The sequence below is a fragment of the Somniosus microcephalus genome, chromosome 32, assembly GCF_052327205.1.
Source record: "Somniosus microcephalus isolate GS21.2 chromosome 32, FLI_Smic_1.0, whole genome shotgun sequence".
Taxonomy (NCBI): Eukaryota; Metazoa; Chordata; class Chondrichthyes; order Squaliformes; family Somniosidae; genus Somniosus; species Somniosus microcephalus.
Window position 1 is genome coordinate 32,629,024 of NC_141018.1, and position 20,860 is coordinate 32,649,883.

General features: G+C 45.1%; 1 protein-coding gene across 4 annotated transcripts in view; it reads right to left on the reverse strand.

The window, feature by feature from the left end:
- Nucleotides 1–20,860, reverse strand: part of scaper (S-phase cyclin A-associated protein in the ER) — a 339,292-nt gene that overhangs the window by 113,083 nt on the left and 205,349 nt on the right. For all 4 annotated transcript variants that reach the window (XM_085972324.1, XM_085972323.1, XM_085972325.1 and 1 more), the window contains one exon: nucleotides 2,511–2,626. In XM_085972324.1, coding sequence (XP_085828450.1) covers nucleotides 2,511–2,626 — 116 coding nt within the window. The remainder of the gene's footprint in view (nucleotides 1–2,510; nucleotides 2,627–20,860) is intronic.

Here is a 20,860-nt window from a genome sequence, read left to right on the forward strand (position 1 = left end):
CTGCCTCTACCACCCTTTCAGGCAGTGAGTTCCCGGCCCCCACCACCCTCTGGGTGAAAAAAGTTCTCCTCAACTCCCCTCTAATCCTTCTACCAATTACTTTAAATCTGTGCTCCCTGGTTATTGACCTCTCTACTAAGGGAAATAGGTCCTTCCTATCCACTCTATCTAGGCCCCTCATAATTTATACACCTCAATTAAATCTCCCCTCAGCCTCCTCTGTTCCAAAGAAAACAACCCCAGTCTATCCAAGCTTTCCTCGTAGCTAAAATTCTCCAGTCCTGGCAACATCCTCGTAAATCTCCTCTGTATCCTCTCCAGTGCAATCACATCTTTCCTGTAATGAATACTAGTTTGCATGATCGAGGCAAATAATTTTTAAAAAACACACTCCATGAGTAGTTTCTGCTGAAATATAAAGGGATGTTCTCTGCAAGGAAATAAGAATTTTAAAACTGAAGCCTGAAAAGGCTTGCCACTAAGCTGAAATAAAGGGAAAAAACTGTAAATGCTAGAAGTGTGAAATAAAAATGGAAAATGCTGGAAATACACAGTAACTCTGTTAGCATCTTAAAAGTGAAAGGGCAGATCAACAGGTCTTAACCTATCGTTTCTCCTTTCAGGTGCTGATGGGCCGACTATACCGTCGGCCCGATGGAATGGAGACATATACAACTGCAAAGTCAGCGACAAGAAAAAGCCACTCAGTCCATGTAGCTGGTCTTTGCAGAATTCTAATTCTCCCAGCCTAGTTATGTTTTATACACGTCTACAGTCTGCATCTCTTACCCTGTCTCACAGATTATTCCAGACATCCGCCACCCATTGAAGAAGTTCTTTCTGATATCTCTTCAAAATGTACTTCACACGAGTTTTTATTTACAAACATACCCATTGTGTAGGTGATGGAAAATAAAAGCCGGGTTATTTTACTTGGCCAAGAAGCAAACCCAACTCTATAAACAGCTCTATGAGTTTGCTGGGATGATTTTCCCTTACAGCCACTGGGAATTTACTCCTCTAATGACTCAGCCAAGATCGTGAATTCACTGCAGAATGGCGAATAGCTGCTCAAATCCAATCAAACTGATTGTGTTACACTAACTTGAACCTCTTACTTTCAATCCTTTTGAAAAATTATAATTCTGCGTAAAATGACACTGCAGCTGTAATAGCAACAACAACTTGAATTTATATAGTGCCTTTAATGCAGCAAAACATCCCAAGTCGCTTCACAGGAGTGTTAGCAGAAAACATTTGATACCGAGCCACAAAGATATATTGGGACAGGTGACCAAAAGCTTGGTTAAAGAGGTAGGTTTTAAGGAGCGACTTAAAGGAGGAGAGAGAGGTAGAGATGTGGAGAGGTTTAGGGAGGGAATTCCAGAGCCTAGAGCCTAGGCAGCTGAAGGCACGGCCGCCAATGGTGCAGAGAAGGAAATCAGGGATGAGCAAGAGGCCAGAATTGGTGGAGCGCAGAGATCTCGGAGGGTTGTAGGAGGGTACAGAAATAGGGAAGGGCGAGGCCATGGAGGGATTTGAACACGAGGATGAAAATGGCAACAGTAATTAACTTGATGGTAAAGCCAAGGGTTTGTGCGGATGGGTGGGGGTAACACAAAGAGATAGATGTTAGTTTGGACTGATGCACTTCAACTTATTTGAAGATAAGTGATGTAAAACCATAGTCTCACGCTGGCAAAGGATGCTAGTGCTCCAGTCTGTTGTGCACAGAACTGCAGCTTTACACCAGCTACTGCTCACATGTCAAGTTCCTAATGATTGCGGCACAAGCGTGGGAATGTGATTAGTAGTACTTTTTTTTCTCCTTTCTCTATAGGAAATAAATAAGATATTTAACGTCTTTGGTGCATCTAGCAACCAGATCGAGAGAGCTGGGAAACAGGAAGCTAATTGAACAATGATGCATAGGACAAAAAATATAAAGAATTCACTTGTTTTTTTTAAGACACTAAGTAGCACAGTGGGTTATTGCACTGTCATTTCACTTTCAGAACTGACTGCAGAGCTAGCCCAGACCAAAGGGCTGAATGCCTCTTCTGCCTGTTGCTCATCTAAAGAGTAGCAGAAGAAGAAAGAGCTTGCATTTATATAGTGCCTTATCAAGTCCTTAGGACGTTTCAAAATGCTTCACATCCAATAAATTACGTTTTCAAGTGTAGTCGCTGTTATATAGGCAAACAGAGCAGGCAATTTGCACACAGCAGGTCCCACAAAGAACAAATGAGATGATTGACCGGTTAATCTGTTTTTGGTGGTGTTGATTGAGGGAGGAACATTGGCCAGGACAACAGGAGAATACCCTGCTCTTCTTTGGATAGTGCGAAGGGATATTTTATGCCCATCTTAAAAGGCGAACCAGACCTTGGTCAGCAACTCATCACAGGTGATACCCCATCTGCCTGGTTCTTTCTGTCCAGAAGGAAATAAGCACTGTAGAACGACACATTCTTAAAAGTAAGCAAATTGCTTTGGAAGAAAATACTAACTTGACTGGAATCCGAGGAGCAATGTTGGGGCTGGAAACGGCATTCACAACGTGGAGGATCTGCTCAAGGGCAGTTAGACCTCCGCCGACCTGGAACCCGATCTGATCTGCATTATTCTGCAAGAAAGGAACAAGAGAATCAGTCAGAAACTCCCAGTAGTAATGTACCCAAGCTCCACTCGCAGACGAAGCCCCTTCTCTTTCAAATGTGTTTTATTTGACAGTGGCCTACAGGAGAGCCGAGAGTCCGGCTGAAATAAGAAACGAGTAAAGTCATTCAAAAAGGAGAACAAGACCACCTGACCAGCCATACTGAAGCTGTTGACCCAGTGTTAGTTTGCAAGAAAACAGCACAATTTATCCTCATCTAGAGTTCATAGTCCTTTTGACTTTGTTTGCGACCACGTGCAGAACACTTTAGGAGAATCCAAACATATGTGCATTAAACAGGTGAAGGTGAACAGGTAAAAAGGTGAAGTCACCTGTTGCTTAAGGCACAGTGGATTATTATGTTCATCCGCTGACCTGGAAGCAGATCCAGCACCGGCATTGTTATATGTTGGCGGTAAAGATCCTGCATGAAATAAGTTTGGGCGCGTCTCAACCTGGTCCCAAGTGGCCGCAAGCCCGAAGCAGAAACACGTCCATCAATAAACACTAATTGGTACTAATTTAACGGTGAGACTCAGAGGGCAGAAGAAAATTGAAATAATGCATCAGTGCAGCAAGCAGATAAAGCATATTTTGTTAGGCCAGTATGGGAAGATTTCCCTTACAGCTAACTAGTGTGACACAGTTGACCGAGTGCCTATTGCTGCGTGTTTATCGTTGTAAAATGTTCTACTATCCAGCACAACGCCTCTGTTCTTCATGAACCCAAAATTTATTGGGAAAAAAAATTGAAATGATCTGTTTTTGAAGAGGAACAGTGCCTCAGCCTCAGATCAACACCATATTGCTTCTGGCATATGGTATAATTTTTACAAGGTGAAAAGTGTTATGTTCTTTGATGATTTAATGTTCTTTCTTTGTTATAACATTCTCGGTTATAATTTTAGGCACTTTCATTCTTGCGGCTGTGAGACAAAAACACTTAGCTGTTAGCAGGTACAAAGGAAATTGAATACTCCAAGAAATGCTCTGTTTTCAAAGCTTGTGATAATTTATTGCCATAATCTAGAACTCATCAAATAAGTTACTTTGATGCTTGCGAATACAGAGCATGCAGTATATAGCATTCCACTGAAGCTTGAGAGACACAAAATGCATAGAAGAGTGCAAGTGGCATCCTTGGATCTTGGTATCCAACCAATAAATGGCCTGAGGAGTAAAGACAGCACCTGGTATAGCACTAAGCCACACAGATCCAAGGTCCAAGATTCTTGGTCTGTACAGTTAACTGATCTTGGCTCTGGTAGCAGTTGGGGTGCTATAATTGTGGCCCCTGCGACATGGGGGAGGGAGAAACAAAATATCAGCCAGAGTTCAACAGGACTAGACAGACTAGATGCAGGAAGAATGTTCCCGATGGCGGGGGAGTCCAGAACCAGGGGTCACAGTCTAAGGATAAGGGGTAAGCCATTTAGGACTGAGATGAGGAGGAATTTCTTCACCCAGAGAGTGGTGAACCTGTGGAATTCTCTACCACACAAGGCAGTTGAGGCCAATTCATTAAATATATTCAAGAAGGAGTTAGATATATTTCTTAAGGCTAAAGGGATCAAGGGATATGGGGAGAAAGCAGGGACAGGGTACTGAATTTGGATGATCAGCCATGATCGCATTAAATGGCGGAACAGGCTCGAGGGGCCGAATGGCCTACTCCTGCTCCTATCTTCTATGTTTTCTATGTTCACACTCCTGATTGCTATTCAGAAACTCATGTGTGTGGAAGTCAAGTGAGAACAGGATCACGGATGCCTATGATGTCTTCCATGGACTAATAGCGAGAGCGACTCATATTGGCGAGGGCTGAATGATGACCAGTGTTCCCTTTAAGCTGCGCAGCCGGCTCTTCAATGCAAAAAAAACCACGCGTGCGCAATATTTTGAATGGGCAGTGCAGTCCCTTAAAGGGACTGCGCACACAAAAAAAATTAATGGGAACATTGCTGATGACACCTGTGGAATTGAACCCGAACACAAAACTAAGACTAACTGATACTAGTTATATACTCGTGTCCTATCCTCCTAAGTTGTTTTTATATACTATTTAACAAATAAAAGCATTTTCAAAAATAAGATACTATTGAAACTTAGTTGTATTACTAGTGTCCATTGACAATAACCATTCAGACCAGTGGCAATTTGGAATGAAAATGGATGAGACACTTCACTTTTACATGTTATATGTTAGAGCAGTACACTATAAAAGCTCAGTTGTGTTGTTAGCAATTTTATAGCTCATTTATAAAATAGACCTAAAGTGCCTCTTGCAGGCTGTCATCCTCAAAGCAAGGCACCCCCCGCAAAGCAACAATAGCAGAACCAAGCCCTGCCCAGCCAGCTGCACTGCCGGGTGATCTTGGCCTCTTGGGATGGCTGGTCACCAGCTGTCACACGTCTGGGAATACAGGGCAGACAATATGTGCACAGCTTTGTGATAGGAGTGAGGTGAGGCAGGTGTCTCAAACATAGAAATACACAGAAGTTACAAAACGGAAACAGGCCATTCGGCCCAACTAATCAGTGTCGGTGTTTCCCCCTCCACACAAGCATATAGTTCTAATCACGTTTACCCACCCTGTTCCCACATCCCTTTAACCCCTATTCTTTCATCCACCTATCCAATCTAATCTTGAATGCTGACATAATTTCTGGCCTCAGCTTCTCACCCTGGAATTAAATTCCACAGCCTCGCAATTCTTTGCGTGAAGCAGTTTCTCCTGCCTTCTGTTCTAAATCTCTTACATTTAATCTTGTATCTGTGGCCCCTCGTTCTTGGCCACTCAAATACTGGAAACAGTTTTAAGATGCTTTTAGGTTATAAAAAGGCAGCTGATGACACTCGTTCAGTTCTCCCAAGGGCCAATTTATCTTTGGTCCAGAGGCAGCCGAGACCCAGTTTATGGTGGGAATTGCCACGGGAATCATTGCCTGAATTTCCAGCTGCAGCTGATGGAGATTGGCAGAGAGTGGGAGTAGCAAAAAGGAGAACGTGGCACCGAGATGCTGATATAGTACGATTCCCCTAGAATGGCAATGGTAAAATGCTTGTATATAGAGCTATCACCAGCCCTGTTTTTGGACTGGACAGTTTGTTTTTTGAGTGGCCTGTTAAGAAATATGCAAACTTGACACAAAAAGTTTGATTTTTAAAACACAATTCTATTTCCCCAATTTTATCTCGAGTTAGATGTATTTGTGATACAATCCATACGTGATTCCACCCCTTGCGCCGCTCCAATTCTGGCCTCTTGCACATCCCCGATTTTAATCACTCCACCACTGGCGGCCGTGCCTTCAGCTACCGAGGCCCTAAGCTCTGAAATTCCCTCCCTAAACCCCTCAGCCTCGCTTTCCTCCTTTAAGACGCTCCTTAACACCGGTTAACATCTGCCCCCAATATCCCCCTCGTGCGGCTCGGTGTCAAAATTTGTTTGATAACGCTCCAGTGAAGCGCCTTGGCATGTTTTACTATGTTAACGGCACCACTCCAGCAGCAAAGTTCTAAACGAAACAACTCATACAGCACAGAAAGAATAACAGGAAACAGGAAGATATACGACCAAAGAAATCAGAATAAATGAGCGTTGCCACTGAGCCAAGCTGACGCTCATTGAAATTGAAAACCAGTTATACGCAGTGACAGGCAGCAGGGAACAGATTTAAAGGTTGTAACCCCTTCTGGAGATTTAGATAACTGTTAAAACTGGTCAAATGCCACTCCCTGGTATGCAGCGTTTTCTTTGTAACCCAGCCAGTAAGAGGCGCATGAGCATCAACTGGAGCGCCTCTTTCTCTGTGGAAATGACTGGGTCTCTACACACTGCCACTTAATGATCGGACAGATGAATTTGGGCTCCCGCCACAAGCATGCATCCTACTGCTCCACGGTACACAGAATTGGAACTTGTCCAATGATTGGAATGAGATAAATTCGGAGAAACTGAAACTTGAAGAACACGGTAGGAGAGCAACTGAATATTTTTTTTTAAAAAGCCTCCAATTTAAAACAGATGAACAGTTTTGCTATTCTCGCAGGTGGACCCATTCCTGATGCTCAACTCCAGTCCAATTCAACTTTTACGCCAGTCTCCTTATTGTGTTTGGCATTGTATCTAACCCCAAGAGGCAGCAGAGCCCATTGGGAGCTGGCTGAGTCAAGGATGGTTATCCTATCTAGAATCAGATTTCATTTAGAAAAAGAAAGGTTGGTAAATCATTTTTAAAGATTTCAACAAACAAAAGTAGGCTTTAGAGGAATGCGATTAAATCCCTGCAATTACTGAACCTTAAAAAGACAATTGTAATATTTGAAATAGGTAATCTAAGAAAACTCAAGTTATACTCTGGAATGAAAGGCCTGAAAGGGTGGTGAAAGTAGATTCAATAATAACTTTCAAAAGGGAACTGGATAAATACTTGAAGGCAGAAAATTTGCTGGGCTCTGGGGAAAAAGCAGGAGAGTGAGACTAATTGGATCGCTCTTTCAAAGAGCTGGCACAGGCACGATGGGCCAAATGGCCTCCTGCTGTGCTGTATCATTCTATGACTCTATGATCCTGCCATCTCCTAATGAGAAGAACAGTCTTTGTCAACATTAAACTGTTTTAAAGTTCCTATATCATAGCCAGCGCGAAGCCAAAAAGCAGCACGAAGCTTCCTCCTCAGACTGTTCATCAGAACAGGTTACACTACAGCACTGGAATAAAAAACGCCCTGCATCAACAGTGTAACATAATTGACTTATTAAATTATACAAGAAAATGGCTTTTGGATCTCACTCTATGGAGTATTTTGTTTTGATTTGTTAGTTATAGCTGTACTCACTACATGAAAGAGAGTTTACATTTTTTTGCCTACATTCCAGCTTTGAAAACTGAGCTGCTCTTTCATGAGCATTTTGAAATTACATAAAGAAGCACCACCCTTTCGACCAACCCACCAGTACGACAGTAATAGGCCTTCTATTCCACGAAAAAACTTTTTTTTTGTAGGGAGGGGAGTAGGAGAAGTGTGAGTAATTGTTTTTATGAATTGGCTTTGAGGAAATGTATGACAGAGAATGAGGTCCAGATGATGTAATAAGCCTCGAAACCACAGTTTTTTCACTGTAATCCGAAACCGAGATGAGATTAATGTCTGGAAATCATCCTCATGTCATTTTATACTGCTTCAAAATTACACTTTCTATAGTAACTATGCATACTGTAGAGCTCGTGGGAATAGTTTGATTTCCTTTCTAGGCAAGGCCAAGGATTTTGAACCGAATGTGTTGGTGACGGAACGCAAGTGTATTCAGGGATGACGGAGCTAAATTGGGCAAGCAAGGCTTAGTGCAGGACAGGATACATCCAACAGAGTTTTGGACAAGTTGGAGTTTATGGAGGATGGGAGGCCAGCAAGGAGTCTGGAGGAAACAAAGGTGAGGATAAAGGTTTCATGTAGCAGAGGATCTAAGGTAGGGACAGAGACAGGCGATGTTGCAGAGGTGGCAGTATGAAATATTGATGGACAGAATGTGGAACTTATAGCTCACCAAGGTTTTTAAAAATGATTTCTTCTCAGGATGTGGATGACATTAGCGAGACTGGATTAACTGCCTATCCCTAGTTGTCCTAGGGGGCCTTCTTAACTACTGCAGTCCTTGTGGTGATGGTATTTACACAATGGTGTTAGGGAATTCCAAGTTATTGACCCAGCAACGATGAAGGAATGGTAATATATGTCCAAGTCAGGATGGCGTGTGACTTGGAGAGGAATTTGGATGTGTTGGTATACCCATGACAATTCTCCCCTTGTGCTTCTAGGTGGTAAAGGTCGTAGGGCAGTGAGGTGCTGTCGAAGTAAGCTTGCAATCAGCAAAGTTCAGCCAGAGAGTCTCGGGGTGGAGGGCGGTGAAGTCAGTGGTAAGCGGGCAGAGTCTGTGGCAGAGGCCAATGTTGAACTGGAGGAAGCTGTGACTTATCCAGGAACATGCCATGAAAGAGATACAAAAATATTGAGGACATCTGACATAAATTATTACAGAGAAACAAAGAAATTAAATTAATATTGAGAAACAGAGAAAGAAATAGAAGTGAAGGAGGAGACAGACCAGCAGGCTTACCAGTACTAGTATCGATTGAAAAAGGGGTTTGAGAGAATGAGAACTTGGTGGACTTCATCTGCAAAGCTTCAAATGATAGCCCAGTTGGAAAATAAAATCTGAGATGCACTAACATAACCAACAATAGGCCTGATACGTGCAACACGAGAAATCTAGTGCGCTGGGAATGGAGAGACAAGAGAACGACAGATACTGCTGGAGAGAGAGTAAGGGGAAGGGAGTGAGATTGTCTTAAGGGGAACACATGGGAAGAGAGAGAGTGAGTGAGTGTGTGAGTAAGGTGAGGTGAGTGAGGTGTGGTGAGTGAGAGAGAGTGAGTGAGTGGTGAGTGTGTGTGTATATATATATATATATATATATATATGAGAGAGAAAAACACCCTGGAACCGTAGCCCAGCAAGGGGTCACCTCCTTCAGCACATTAGAGGATTTGGGGGAAATAATTAATTAAATGTTTAAAAGTAACTGTAGAAAGGAGTTATCATGCCTACAAAAGCTACTGTTACTCTTATTTATTGAGCTGGTCCATTTTAGGATTAAAAGAACAATTCCCCTCAGTTAAAATAAGAGAATGTTTCCTAAGAAAGAACTGCATTTAGGCAGCACCTTGCACAGGATGTCTCAAAGCACTTCACAGCCAATTAAGTCACTGTTGTAATGCAGGGAAATGCAGCAGCCAATTTGTGCTCAACAATGGCCCACAAATTGAGATAAATGACGAGAAAAATCTATTTTGGTGATGCATATTGAGGGATAAATATCGGCCAGGACACTGGGAGAACTCCCCTGCTTTTCTTTGAATAGTGTAAAAGGATCTTTTACATCCACCTGAGGGGGCCGACGGGGCCTCGGTTTAACGTCTCATCCGAAAGATGGCACCTCCGATACTCCAGTGCAGTACCGAGGGAGCGCTGCACTATCAGCCTCGGTTACGTGCTCACGTTTCTGGAGTTAGACTTGAATCTTTGACCTGACTCTCAAGCAAGGTGGTTTAGCAGAAGAGATCATTATTGTCAGGGCTTTTTATTAACAAAATTAAGTCGGCACTTCCTCAAACCTGTTTTCTACATTCAATTACGGATATCTCTTGGAGCAAAAAAAAATCTAAAAAGGAGCAAAAACAAAACAAACACAGCTGCCAAGCAGAAAGGCTGTAATAATGAGGTTCTCCTCCTCCCTCCATCCTTCCAAAAATGCCAACCTACCTGTTATTACTAGTGAGGCTGGCTGTGAGAGTGTGTTGCAAAACAACTTGACATCCCCTCCTCCAACACCACCCTGACAGCTGACTAATGGGATTACCGACTCTACTTCAATGACGCATCTCAACTACAGGCCAGCATAAATGATACCCTCAACCCGAATTATACAGCCAGGGAATCATATCCAATTATTAACTAAGGTAACTATTACACAATCCAATCAAAGGAAAAACAGCTGTTAATCTTCAGTGGGCCGCTGTGTATTAGTGGCTTGGCTGGCCGGACTGGCTTTGTACTGGCTTCCACTTATAGACTGTAATTATGTCCCTGTGCGCTATTGGGTGGGTACTGCCAGCCCCTTAGACCCAGGCAGCAGATGGGGAACAACCAGTTCAATGTTCATTAGGACATTTATTGGGATAGAGTTTTGCAGTGTACAGCATCTCTGACACCTACACAGTTACTACTAATCAATTGGTTTGGCAGGTCAGACTGACTGCAGAGTTATGGTACGGTTAAAAAAAAATACTTCACTAAAATTGGGGTAATTAAATGCAATTAGGCAGCTACCCTGATAGCTTAGCGTAAGTGCATTATCCAGGAACCACATCCTGTCCCGCACAAAGTCCTGCTCGTCTATCACTCCCAATGGGGGGGAAGGGGGGGGGAGAGGGGGGGGGAGAGAGGGGGGGGGGAGAGGGGGGGGAGGGGGGGGGGGGAGTCGTTTTTACATTCACCGCTTGGGCAGTGAAACTGCAATTTAATAAACTGCAAATGTTTGGAGAATTTGGCCACTAAGCATGTTGTTGTTATACTACAGGTAGAGGTCTCAGACCAGTACAATGCAATGCGCAACTGTGTAACTCAAGACTTCTGGCTACAGAAGACACAGGTAGCAGTCTGAGACCGGTACCTGTACCACAACAACATTCTTAGGGGGGCTACAGTTAATCCTAAAATGTTGTCACTACACCCATTGGTGCCTTGTTTGGTGCTAGCTTGTTGGACTGCAACAGTAATAGACTCGCTTGAAAAGGAACAGAACAGGAGGCCTGCAAATCGGAACCTGCGTTGAACTACCAAAAAAATCAGTTTGAACTACAGGATGTCTGTATCCTGGTAAATGAGTGGATCGTTCTAGAAATTCATTGTTTCCAGACTCTTTCCGAACACTGGCCCTCCAGAACGGAAGAAGCTCTTGCAATTCTGCAAGCACCCACATTCTCCTGGTTTCAAGAAAGTATCATACTTGCGAGTGCAGAAAAGCTTTCCTTCACAGGTATGAAAGCAAAATTGCTACAACTCAACTTCACCGCTAAGGTCTCTGTATAACTAAAATTAATTTGCAGCGTAAGTAATTAAACAAAGCATAAATAAAACAGTCCAGGTATTCCTTATAGCAAAGTCTTACGGAAATCCTGATTCAATTCATGAAGTGCCTGGCAATCTAGTTATGTATTTATCACAACCGAGCCATATATCCTCCGACCAGCAGTTTTAAAACAGCCATGGCTATATAAAAGAATTGGTCACCAGGTGCGCAAACTTCTGCCTGTTCTCAATCACCTAACAGAGAGAGACAGTGTGCATGAGAGACAGAGGGAGATACAGTAAGAGAGACACAGACAGACAGTGAAAGAGAGAGCGCGAGACACAGAGAGACAGACAGACTGAGACATAGACAGACAGTGAGAGAGACAGCGAGACACAGTAAGAGAGACAGAGACAGTGAAAGAGAGTGAGCGAGCGAGACACGGTGAGAGAGAGACAGACAGAGACACAGGCAGACAGTGAGACAGCGAGACACAGTAAGAGAGACACAGACAGTGAAAGAGAGAGAGAGCGAGACACAGTGAGAGAGAGACAGACAGACAGTGAGAGAGACAGTGAGACATAGTAAGAGGGACACAGACAGACAGTGAAAGAGAGAGAGCGAGCGAGACACGGTGAGAGAGAGACAGACAGACTGAGACATAGACAGACAGTGAGAGAGACAGTGAGACACAGTGAGAGAGACACAGGCAGACAGTGAGAAAGAGTAAATGAGGGCAGAAAAGACAGAAAGACGGGCAGGAGAGAGAGAAGAGGAAAGGGAGGGGTGGCAGCTCATAGTAGAAACAGCCATGCAAGCAGGGTTAACTCAAAATATTTGTATATTGTGCTTTCTCCTCTGTAGTTAACCAATAATAAAAAATTTGGCAAACAAGTCTATTTTAAAATACAACTTTAAATGTAGCAAAAAATGGTCTATATCTTATGGGGTTTACACAATATGTGTATCAGCTGGATCAGTGATTTACACTCAATGGATTATGATTCGAATCAGCGACTGGAAATTTCTTGGCACATCATAAGCCATCAAATATGTCAAACCATGCGTTAAAATGTGATGACAACAAACACACTTGATAAAACTAAGCAAACACCTGTCCATCAACTAGATTTTCCTTTTGCTTCGCTCTGTTGCTCAACACCCACCACCTCAAAGACTTAGGCTGTATCATCTGACCGTACTACAATACCAGTCCAGGCACGACATGTAGTGTCTTTGAAAACAGCATCCAAATAGAAGCAAATAAAGAGAGAAAAACTTTTGATCTGATTGGAAGCACTTCAGTAATTCAATAAACCATTTTACACTGTGCGCACCTATGTCAACAACAGGCAAACTGAGCATACGCATACGTCACACAGAAGCTACAAATGCAGCTTTGAAACAAGAACCTTACTGTTGGTGATTCTGCCCACAGTTTGGGCAAAGCTAGATGTGCAGTTTTGCCAGTGTGGTAGGGCTCCTATAATGCCGGGGGAGGACCCGAGGAGGCCAGCAATGTGGAAACCCACCCATAAAGGCCAGATCCAAATGGAGGACCTGATGCCAAATGCCAGCATTTAACTCTGCCAACCACGGCATGTTCAGTCGAAAGGCATCCACTGAAACGCCGTGTCTGAGGAAGTTTTGGTGCCTTCAACAGCATTTACACTGCGGGTTGCTGCCAACAACACACCAACAAACATAACCCTGTCATATAAAGGGGGCATCAGTGCACCTTAATATATCTTAAACTATTTTAAAGTAGATGGATTGGTTAAGGGTAGTTCGTTGGTACAATATGCACCATCTCCTTTAAAAAAGGATGATTTGGTGTGCAATAAACAGTCAGAAAAAAAATAAAGACTTGCATTTATATAGCACCTTTCATGACCACTGGACGTCCCAAAGCACTTTATAGCCAATGAAGTATTTAGTTGACGTGTAGTCACTGTTGTAATGTAGAAAACACGGCAGCCAATTCGCGCACAGCAAGCTCCCACAAACAGCAATGTGATAATGACCAGATAATCTGTTTTAGTGATGTTGATTGAGGGATGATTGCTCGGATACTGAGGATAACTCCCCTGCTCTTCTTCGAAATAGTGCCAGAGGATCTTTTACGTCCACCTGAGAGGGCAGACGGGGCCCTGGTTTAATGTCTCATCCAAAAGAAGGCACCTCTGACAGTGAGGCACTCCCTGAGCACTGCACTGGTGATTTTTGTGCTCAAGTCTCTGGAGCGGGACTTGAACCCACAACCTTCTGACTCAGAGGCAAGGGTGCTATCAACTGAGCCACGGCTGACACTTAGTCTGCGATAGAAAGTCAAATAATCTACTTATCCATAACTTTGGAGCCAAGGGTTATGGGGAGCAGGCAGGGAAGCAGAGTTGAGGTCAAGATCAGGTCAGCCATCATCTTATTGAATGGCGGAGCAGGCTCGAGGGGCCGAATGACCAACGCCTGCTCCTATGTCTTATGTTCTTATGTTTTTAAGAAACCTCTCAAAATTGTCTTCAAAGTGATCGACTACAAACATTGAACACCCATTCAATTCAATGGATTCACAAACCATATAAATCAGAAATTAACATTGTTCTGTAGCAATTTTGCGTTCCTTGTCAAAAGCAAACTGCCCTAGACACCGATATGTAGACTGATAGAAGAAAGTGAGACAAGTCAAGGCAACGTACCATTCAATAAATGGTTAATGCATACCAGATCTGCCAAGTCTCACCTATTTTTGTAATCAGAAATGGTGGAGTTGCATCGCTCTCAATGGGTTTGCAGCCTGAAACAAATCTCACTGTTTGCCATGGTGTGACGTTGCCAATCTGATGCTAGGACTGGAAATCATCCCAACAGGACAACAAGCACAGTGAACGTTAGAGGGTATTAAACGGCCAACAAACTCAGCTGTTGCCACTGCTCTAAGGAGTGAGAAGCACTGGAATAAAAGGTGGATTCTAGGATAGACTTTGGTTTGAGAAGTTCAGACAGCTTCGGAGTTATCCAGAAACATTCCAGACCAAACAGTTAATTGTTATGGCTGTAGTAAGAAGACAGTTTTGAATCTCCCTCTTTGATTGCATGCAGGGACGAATTCTCTCGAAGCTGATTGCTGCAAGAGTTAGTCTAATAGCTGAATCATTTCTAGCGTGCACAAGATTGACTGTCTAACCTAAATCATAAACAAGTTTAAATTGGCTAAGAAATTTAATAAACGGGTTTGTTATGTACAAATTACAGACTGGGCCTCTTACCTTGGATTTAGCAGTTATTAAGGGAGGGCACAAAAAGGGAAGCAAATTGCAAGAATTGTTATAAAAAGAATAAAAGGCCACCAGGCCCATCAATTTTTCATTGAGCGATATGATCAGGTGGGTTTGCCCAATGTCTTCTCGCTCCAGAAATGCATCTCTTAAAGCAATTTATACTAAATGTATATATTGGCCTTCCCTGGTAATGTGTTCCACAATTCTTTTATTCCTTTAGGGGAAGAAAATTCCCTTATTAGAAAGAATTTGCATTTACACAGTGGAATTTCACAACAATTTTTTTTTTTTAAGGATAGTCACTGTTGTTATACATTAACATATAGCTGGGGGAGCCCGGCGTTGCCAGGGCTTTTTTGGGCCGCGCGGTTTACGGCCGGCCGCTGCCGCTCGCCCGCTCTGTGACTGGTGGGCTGGTCACTCTCCTCTCCCCTCCCTCCCCCTCTCCTCTCAGTCCCCCTCCCTCCACTCTCCTCCCCCTCCCTCCACTCTCCTCTCCCTCCCTCCCCCTCTCCTCTCCCTCACTCCCCCTCTCCTCCCTCACTCCCCTCTCCCCTCCCCTCCCTCACTCCCCTCCCTCACTCCCTCTCCTCTCCCACTCCCTCTCCTCTCCCACTCCCCTCTCCCCCCTCCTCTCCTCTCCCACTCCCCTCTCCTCTCCCACTCCCCCCCTCTCCTCTCCCACTCCCCTCTCCTCTCCCACTCCCCTCTCACCCCCTCTCCCCCCACCCCCTCTCCCCCACCCCCTCTCCTCTCTCCTCTCCCCTCCCCTCTCTCCCCCTCTCCTCTCCCCTCCCCTCTCTCCCCTCCCCTCACCACTCTCCTCTCTCCTCTCCCCCCCCTCCCCTCTCCCCTCCCCCCCTCCTCTCCCCTCACCTCCCCCCCTCTCCCCTCACTCCCCCTCCCTCCCTCACACCCCCTCTCCTCTCTCCCCCTCACTCCCCCTCTCCTCTCCCCCCTCACTCCCCCTCTCCTCTCCCTCACTCCCTCACTCCCTCTCCTCTCCCTCAATCCCCCTCACTCCTCCTCACTCCCCCTTTCCTCCCCCTCCCCCTCTCCTCTCCCTCCCTCTCCTCCCCCTCCCTCACTCCCCTCTCCTCTCCCTCACTCCCCCTCTCCACTCCCTCCCTCCCCTCTCCACTCCCCTCCCCTCCCCTCACTGCCCCTCTCCTCTCCCTCACTGCCCCTCTCCTCTCCCTCACTCCCCCTCTCCCTCACTCCCCCTCCTCACTCCCCCTTTCCTCCCCCTCTCCTCTCCCTCACTCCCCCTCCCTCAATCCCCCTCTCCTCTCCCTCACTCCCCCTCTCCTCCCCCTCCCCCTCGTCTCCCTCACTCCTCCTCCCTCCCCCTCACCCTCACTCCCCCTCCCTCCCTCTCCCCTCCCTCCCTCTCCCCTCCCCTCCCTCACTCCCCCTCCCTCTTCCCTCCCCCTCCCTCTCCCCCCTCTCCCCTCCCTCACTCCCCCTCTCCCCTCCCTCACTCCCCCTCTCCCCTCCCTCTCCCCCCTCCCTCACTCCCTCTCCCCTCCCCCTCTCCCCTCCCCCTCCCTCACTCCCTCACTCCGCCCTCCTCTCCCTCACTCCCCCTCTCCCTCACTCCCCCTCTCCCCTCCCCCTCTCCCTCACTCCCCCTCTCCCTCCCTCACTCCCCCTCTCCCCTCCCTCACTCCCCCTCTCCCCTCCCTCACTCCCCCTCTCCCCTCCCTCACTCCCCCTCTCCCCTCCCTCACTCCCCCTCTCCCCTCCCTCACTCCCCCTCTCTCTGTCTCTCTGCCTGTCTCTCCCTCCTTTCATTTCTCTCCCTCCTTTCATTTCTCTCCCTGCCTCCCCTCTCCCTCGCTAGTGCCTGAGGCCCGGCCGGACTCACCTCGGTAGCAGAACGGAGTCATTCCGACAACGGGAGGCCGGGTGCCCAGTGCTCCGAAGCGAGCCTGGGGTTCCTGATGGTTAACGCGGCGGGACTTTGGACCTGGTTGGCTGGGCAGCAGACGAACGCCTTTCCCTGCGGACTCGTGTGTCTGATTGAGGTCGGGGACGGCTGGTTGGAAAGCCCCGGTTTTGCCGGTCCCGCACTCATGGCAAGAGGAGAGGGAAGAGGAGAGGGAAGAGGAGAGGGAGAGAGAAATTTTTTGAGCTTCAGGCCCAGCTGGTCTGTAATGGCCGCCATTCACCTGACTAACGGCAGTTTGAGGGGAAAAAATGGTGGCGAAGTTTCGGGAGGCTGCAGGATTAGGTCCCGCCCATGACGCACCGATTGGTCAACCATCAGGTCACTGAACTGTAGGATTGGTCAACCATCACGTCACTCAACGCTAATGAGCGGTAGGATTGGTCAACCGCTAATGAGCGGATTTTTGAACTTTTTTTGTATACTGTCCGAACAATATATATAAGAAGAAAATGGAATTCAAAAGGCATATAAATAATAAACGGGTACTAAGTGGAGGGGTGGGGCCGATTAGGGACCAAAAAGGAGACCTACGCATGGAGGCAGAGGGTATGGCTGAGGTACTAAATGAGTACTTTGCATCTGTCTTCACCAAGGAAGAAGATGCTGCCAAAGTCAAAGTGAAAGAGCGGGGTAGTGGAGATACTGGATGAGATGAGAATTGATAAAGAGGAGGTACTAGAAAGGCTGCCTGTACTTAAAGCTGATAAGTCACCAGGAACAGATGGTATGTAGCCTAGGAGGTTGAGGGAGGTTAAGGAGGAAATCGCAGAGGCACTGGCCATAATCTTCCAATCTTCCTTAGATACGGGAGTGGTGCCAGAGGAGTGGAGAATTGCAAATGTTACACCCTTGTTTAAAAAAGGGTGCAAGGATAAACCCAGCAACTACAGGCCAGTCAGTTTAACCTCGGTAGTGGGGAAGCTTTTAGAAACGATAGTCAGGGACAAAGTTAACAGTCACTTGGACAAGTGTGAATTTATTAAGGAAAGCCAGCATGGATTTATTAATGGCAAATTGTGTTTAACTAACTTGATAGAGTTTTTTGATGAGGTAACAGAGAGGTTTGATGAGGGCAATGCGCTTGATGTGGTGTACATGGACTTCCAAAAGGCATTTGATAAAGTGCCACATAATAGGCTTGCCAGCAAAGTTGAAGTCCATGGAATAAAAGGGACAGTGGCAGCATGAATAGAAAATTGGTTAAGTGACAGGAAACAGAGAGTAGTGATGAATGGTTGTTTTTCGGACTGGAGGAAGGTATACAGTAGTGTTTCCCAGGGGTCGGTACTCGGACCAATGTTTTTCTTGATATATATTAATGACTTGGACTTGGGTGTACAGGGCACAATTAAAAAATTTGCAGATGACATAAAACTTGGAAGTATAGTGAACAGTGAGGAGGATAGTGATAGACTTCAAGACGACAGACAGGCTGGTGAAATGGGCGGACACGTGGCAGATGAAATTTAACGCAGAAAAGTGCGAAGTGATACATTTTGGTAGGAAGATCAAGGAGAGGCAATATAAACTAAAGGGTACAATCCTAAAGTGGGTACCTGAACAGAGAAACCTGGGGGTATATGTGCACAAATCATTGAAGGTGGCAGGACAGGTTGAGAAAACGGTTAAAAAAGCATACAAGATACTGGGCTTCATAAATAGAGGCATAGAGTACAAAAGCAAGGAAGTTATGATGGGCCTTTATAAAACCCTGTTTCAGCCCCAACTGGAGTACTGTGTCCAATTCTGGGCACTGGACTTAAGGATGTGAAGGCCTTAGAGAGGGTGCAGAAAAGACTTGAGAATGATTCCAGGGATGAGGGACTTCAGTTATGTGGATAAACTGGAGAAGCTGGGGTTGTTCTCCTTACAGCAGAGAAGGTTGAGAGAAAATTTGATAGAGGTATTCAAAATCATGAGGGGTCTGGACAGAGTAGATAGAGAGAAACTATTCCCATTGGCGGAAGGGCCAAGAACCAGAGGACACAGATTTAAGGTGATTGGCAAAAGAACCAAAGGCGACATGAGGGAAAACATTTTTACGCAGCAAATGGTTAGGATCTGGAATGCACTGCCTGAAAGTATGGAGGAGGCAGACTCAATCATGGCTTTCAAAAAGGGAATTGGATACATGCCTGAAGGAAAGAAATTTGCTGGGCTACGGGGAAAGGGCGAGGGGTACTAGCTGAAGTGCTCTTGCAGAGAGCCGGCATGGGCTCGACGGGCCGAATGGCCTCCTTCGGCGATGTAACCATTCTATGTAAACAAATGCAGCAGCCAATTTGCACAGCAAGGCCCCACAAACAGGATATAACGAATCTTTTTTAAAATCTATTTTTGGTGATGTTGGCTGAGGGATGAATGTTGGCCAAGGCATTGGGAGAACTCCCTGCTCAAATGTTAACTTTGTTCAGTTGATGACACTCGCGCCGCTCAGTCAGAAGGTTGTGGGTTCAAACCCCACTCTGGGATTTGAGCATGCAGTTTAGGCCAACATTTAAGTACAGCAATGAGGGAGTGCCGCATTGTTGGGAGCTGACATTGTTCGGATAAGATGTTAAATTGAAGCCCCGAATGTTTGTTCAGATGAGAGTAAAAGATTCCATGACTCTATTCAAAGTCGAGCAGGTGTCCTGGTCATCATTCTCCCTTAACCAACACCACCAAATACAGATCAACTGGTCACTGCTATTTGTAGGACCTGCTATACACAAATTGGATGCTTTTTTTCCCCCTATGTAATTGCAATTACACTTTAAAAAATAATTCATTGTTTGTGAGGTGCTTTGCATGAGCTGAGAATGTGAAAGGTACTGTATAAATGCAAGTTCTTTCTTTATCATAGAATCAATCACAGAATCGTACAGCAGAGAAGGAGGCCATTCGACCCATCGAGTCTGCGTCAGCTCTTTCTATCTACCAAAAAACACTGTGGGATCTTTTATGTCCATTTCAACAGGCAGATGGTGCCATGATTTAACATTTCATCAAAATGGCTACTCTGTCTTGAAAAACTCCTAACATCCCCATTTTTAAGCTTACATCATAGATGATTATATGTTTACTCTGTAAACTAAACTCCCTTTTGGCTTCCAGTTCCATTGTACTGGTTTGTTCTTTAATAACTACTTCTGCTGGTCTGACAAAATGATGTTTGGAACGTGACCTACCAAGTACAGCAATATCTTGGTGTCATTATAGTCAAACAAGGATGAAAACAGCCATTAAGAAAGAACTTGCTACCACATGGAGTAGTTGAGGCGAATAACAGCTGCACTTAACAGGAAGCTAGATAAACACACGAGGGAGAAAGGAATAGAAGGATATGCTGGTGGGGTGGGATGAAGCAGGGTGGGAGGAGGCTCGTGTAGAGCATAAACACCAGCATAGACCAGTTGGGCCGAATGGCCTGTTGTTGTGCTGTAAATTTGATGTAATGCTATGTAGTAGCCTGTTTGACTGAAATGAATGTTGTCATAATTCAATTAAACATGAATATATCCCTTTCCAGGGTTTCATGTTATTAAACAATGAGATCATTTTCTCTTTCCATCTGTCTGGTTTTCACACACTACCTACAACATTCTCTACTCACAACAACTTCCACCGAGGTCTCGGCCAACCTATGAGCCACTCACGAGAAAGTATGCAAGAATGACCTTGGGTAACTCACTGAAGTGTTCCCTCCTCGAGGGACAGCTCCAACACTTCCTCTCTTGCAAGTCCCATCAGCTCAAGAGTACATTAATAAAAATACGAACTGCAATTTCTCAGCAACAATGCTTAACATTTGCCCTTGGATTGCAAGGGCAGGCAGGCAGCAATGCAATATACGGAACAGCAACAAATCTTTCTGGTTGAATGTTGTCATCCAATTTTCATGCAAGGCGAATGTAGGACTGTTGCTACTGGCTTTTTTGGTATGAAGTCTTCTTTTCGGTTCTCCTAATGCAGTTCACTCTCAGTGTTGTATCAGGCAATTTGAAATCCAACAAAATTAGTGTAGGATCAAAACTAAAGAAAAACTTAGCCCCATTCCTTGCAAGCTCAGTTAAAAGTAAACATTTTTACTGCCTAAATGTTAACACTTACCAATCTCTCTTAAAATACCATTCATTAATTATGTGCTTAGTTCATTGAAAGTTAGCGCGTGCAGCACACCCTTCGTTCATTAAGATGTCAATCGTCCTTCACTCTGGCTGTATAGATATTTGCCTTCACAAGAATCGACAAATTAAACTTTCGCCAGAGAGAACGTGTGCAGCAGCAGGTACGGTTTCAGCATTCCCATCTTCTGAGATAAGCGAAACTCAGAAATACTTTTTGACAGAAATGTT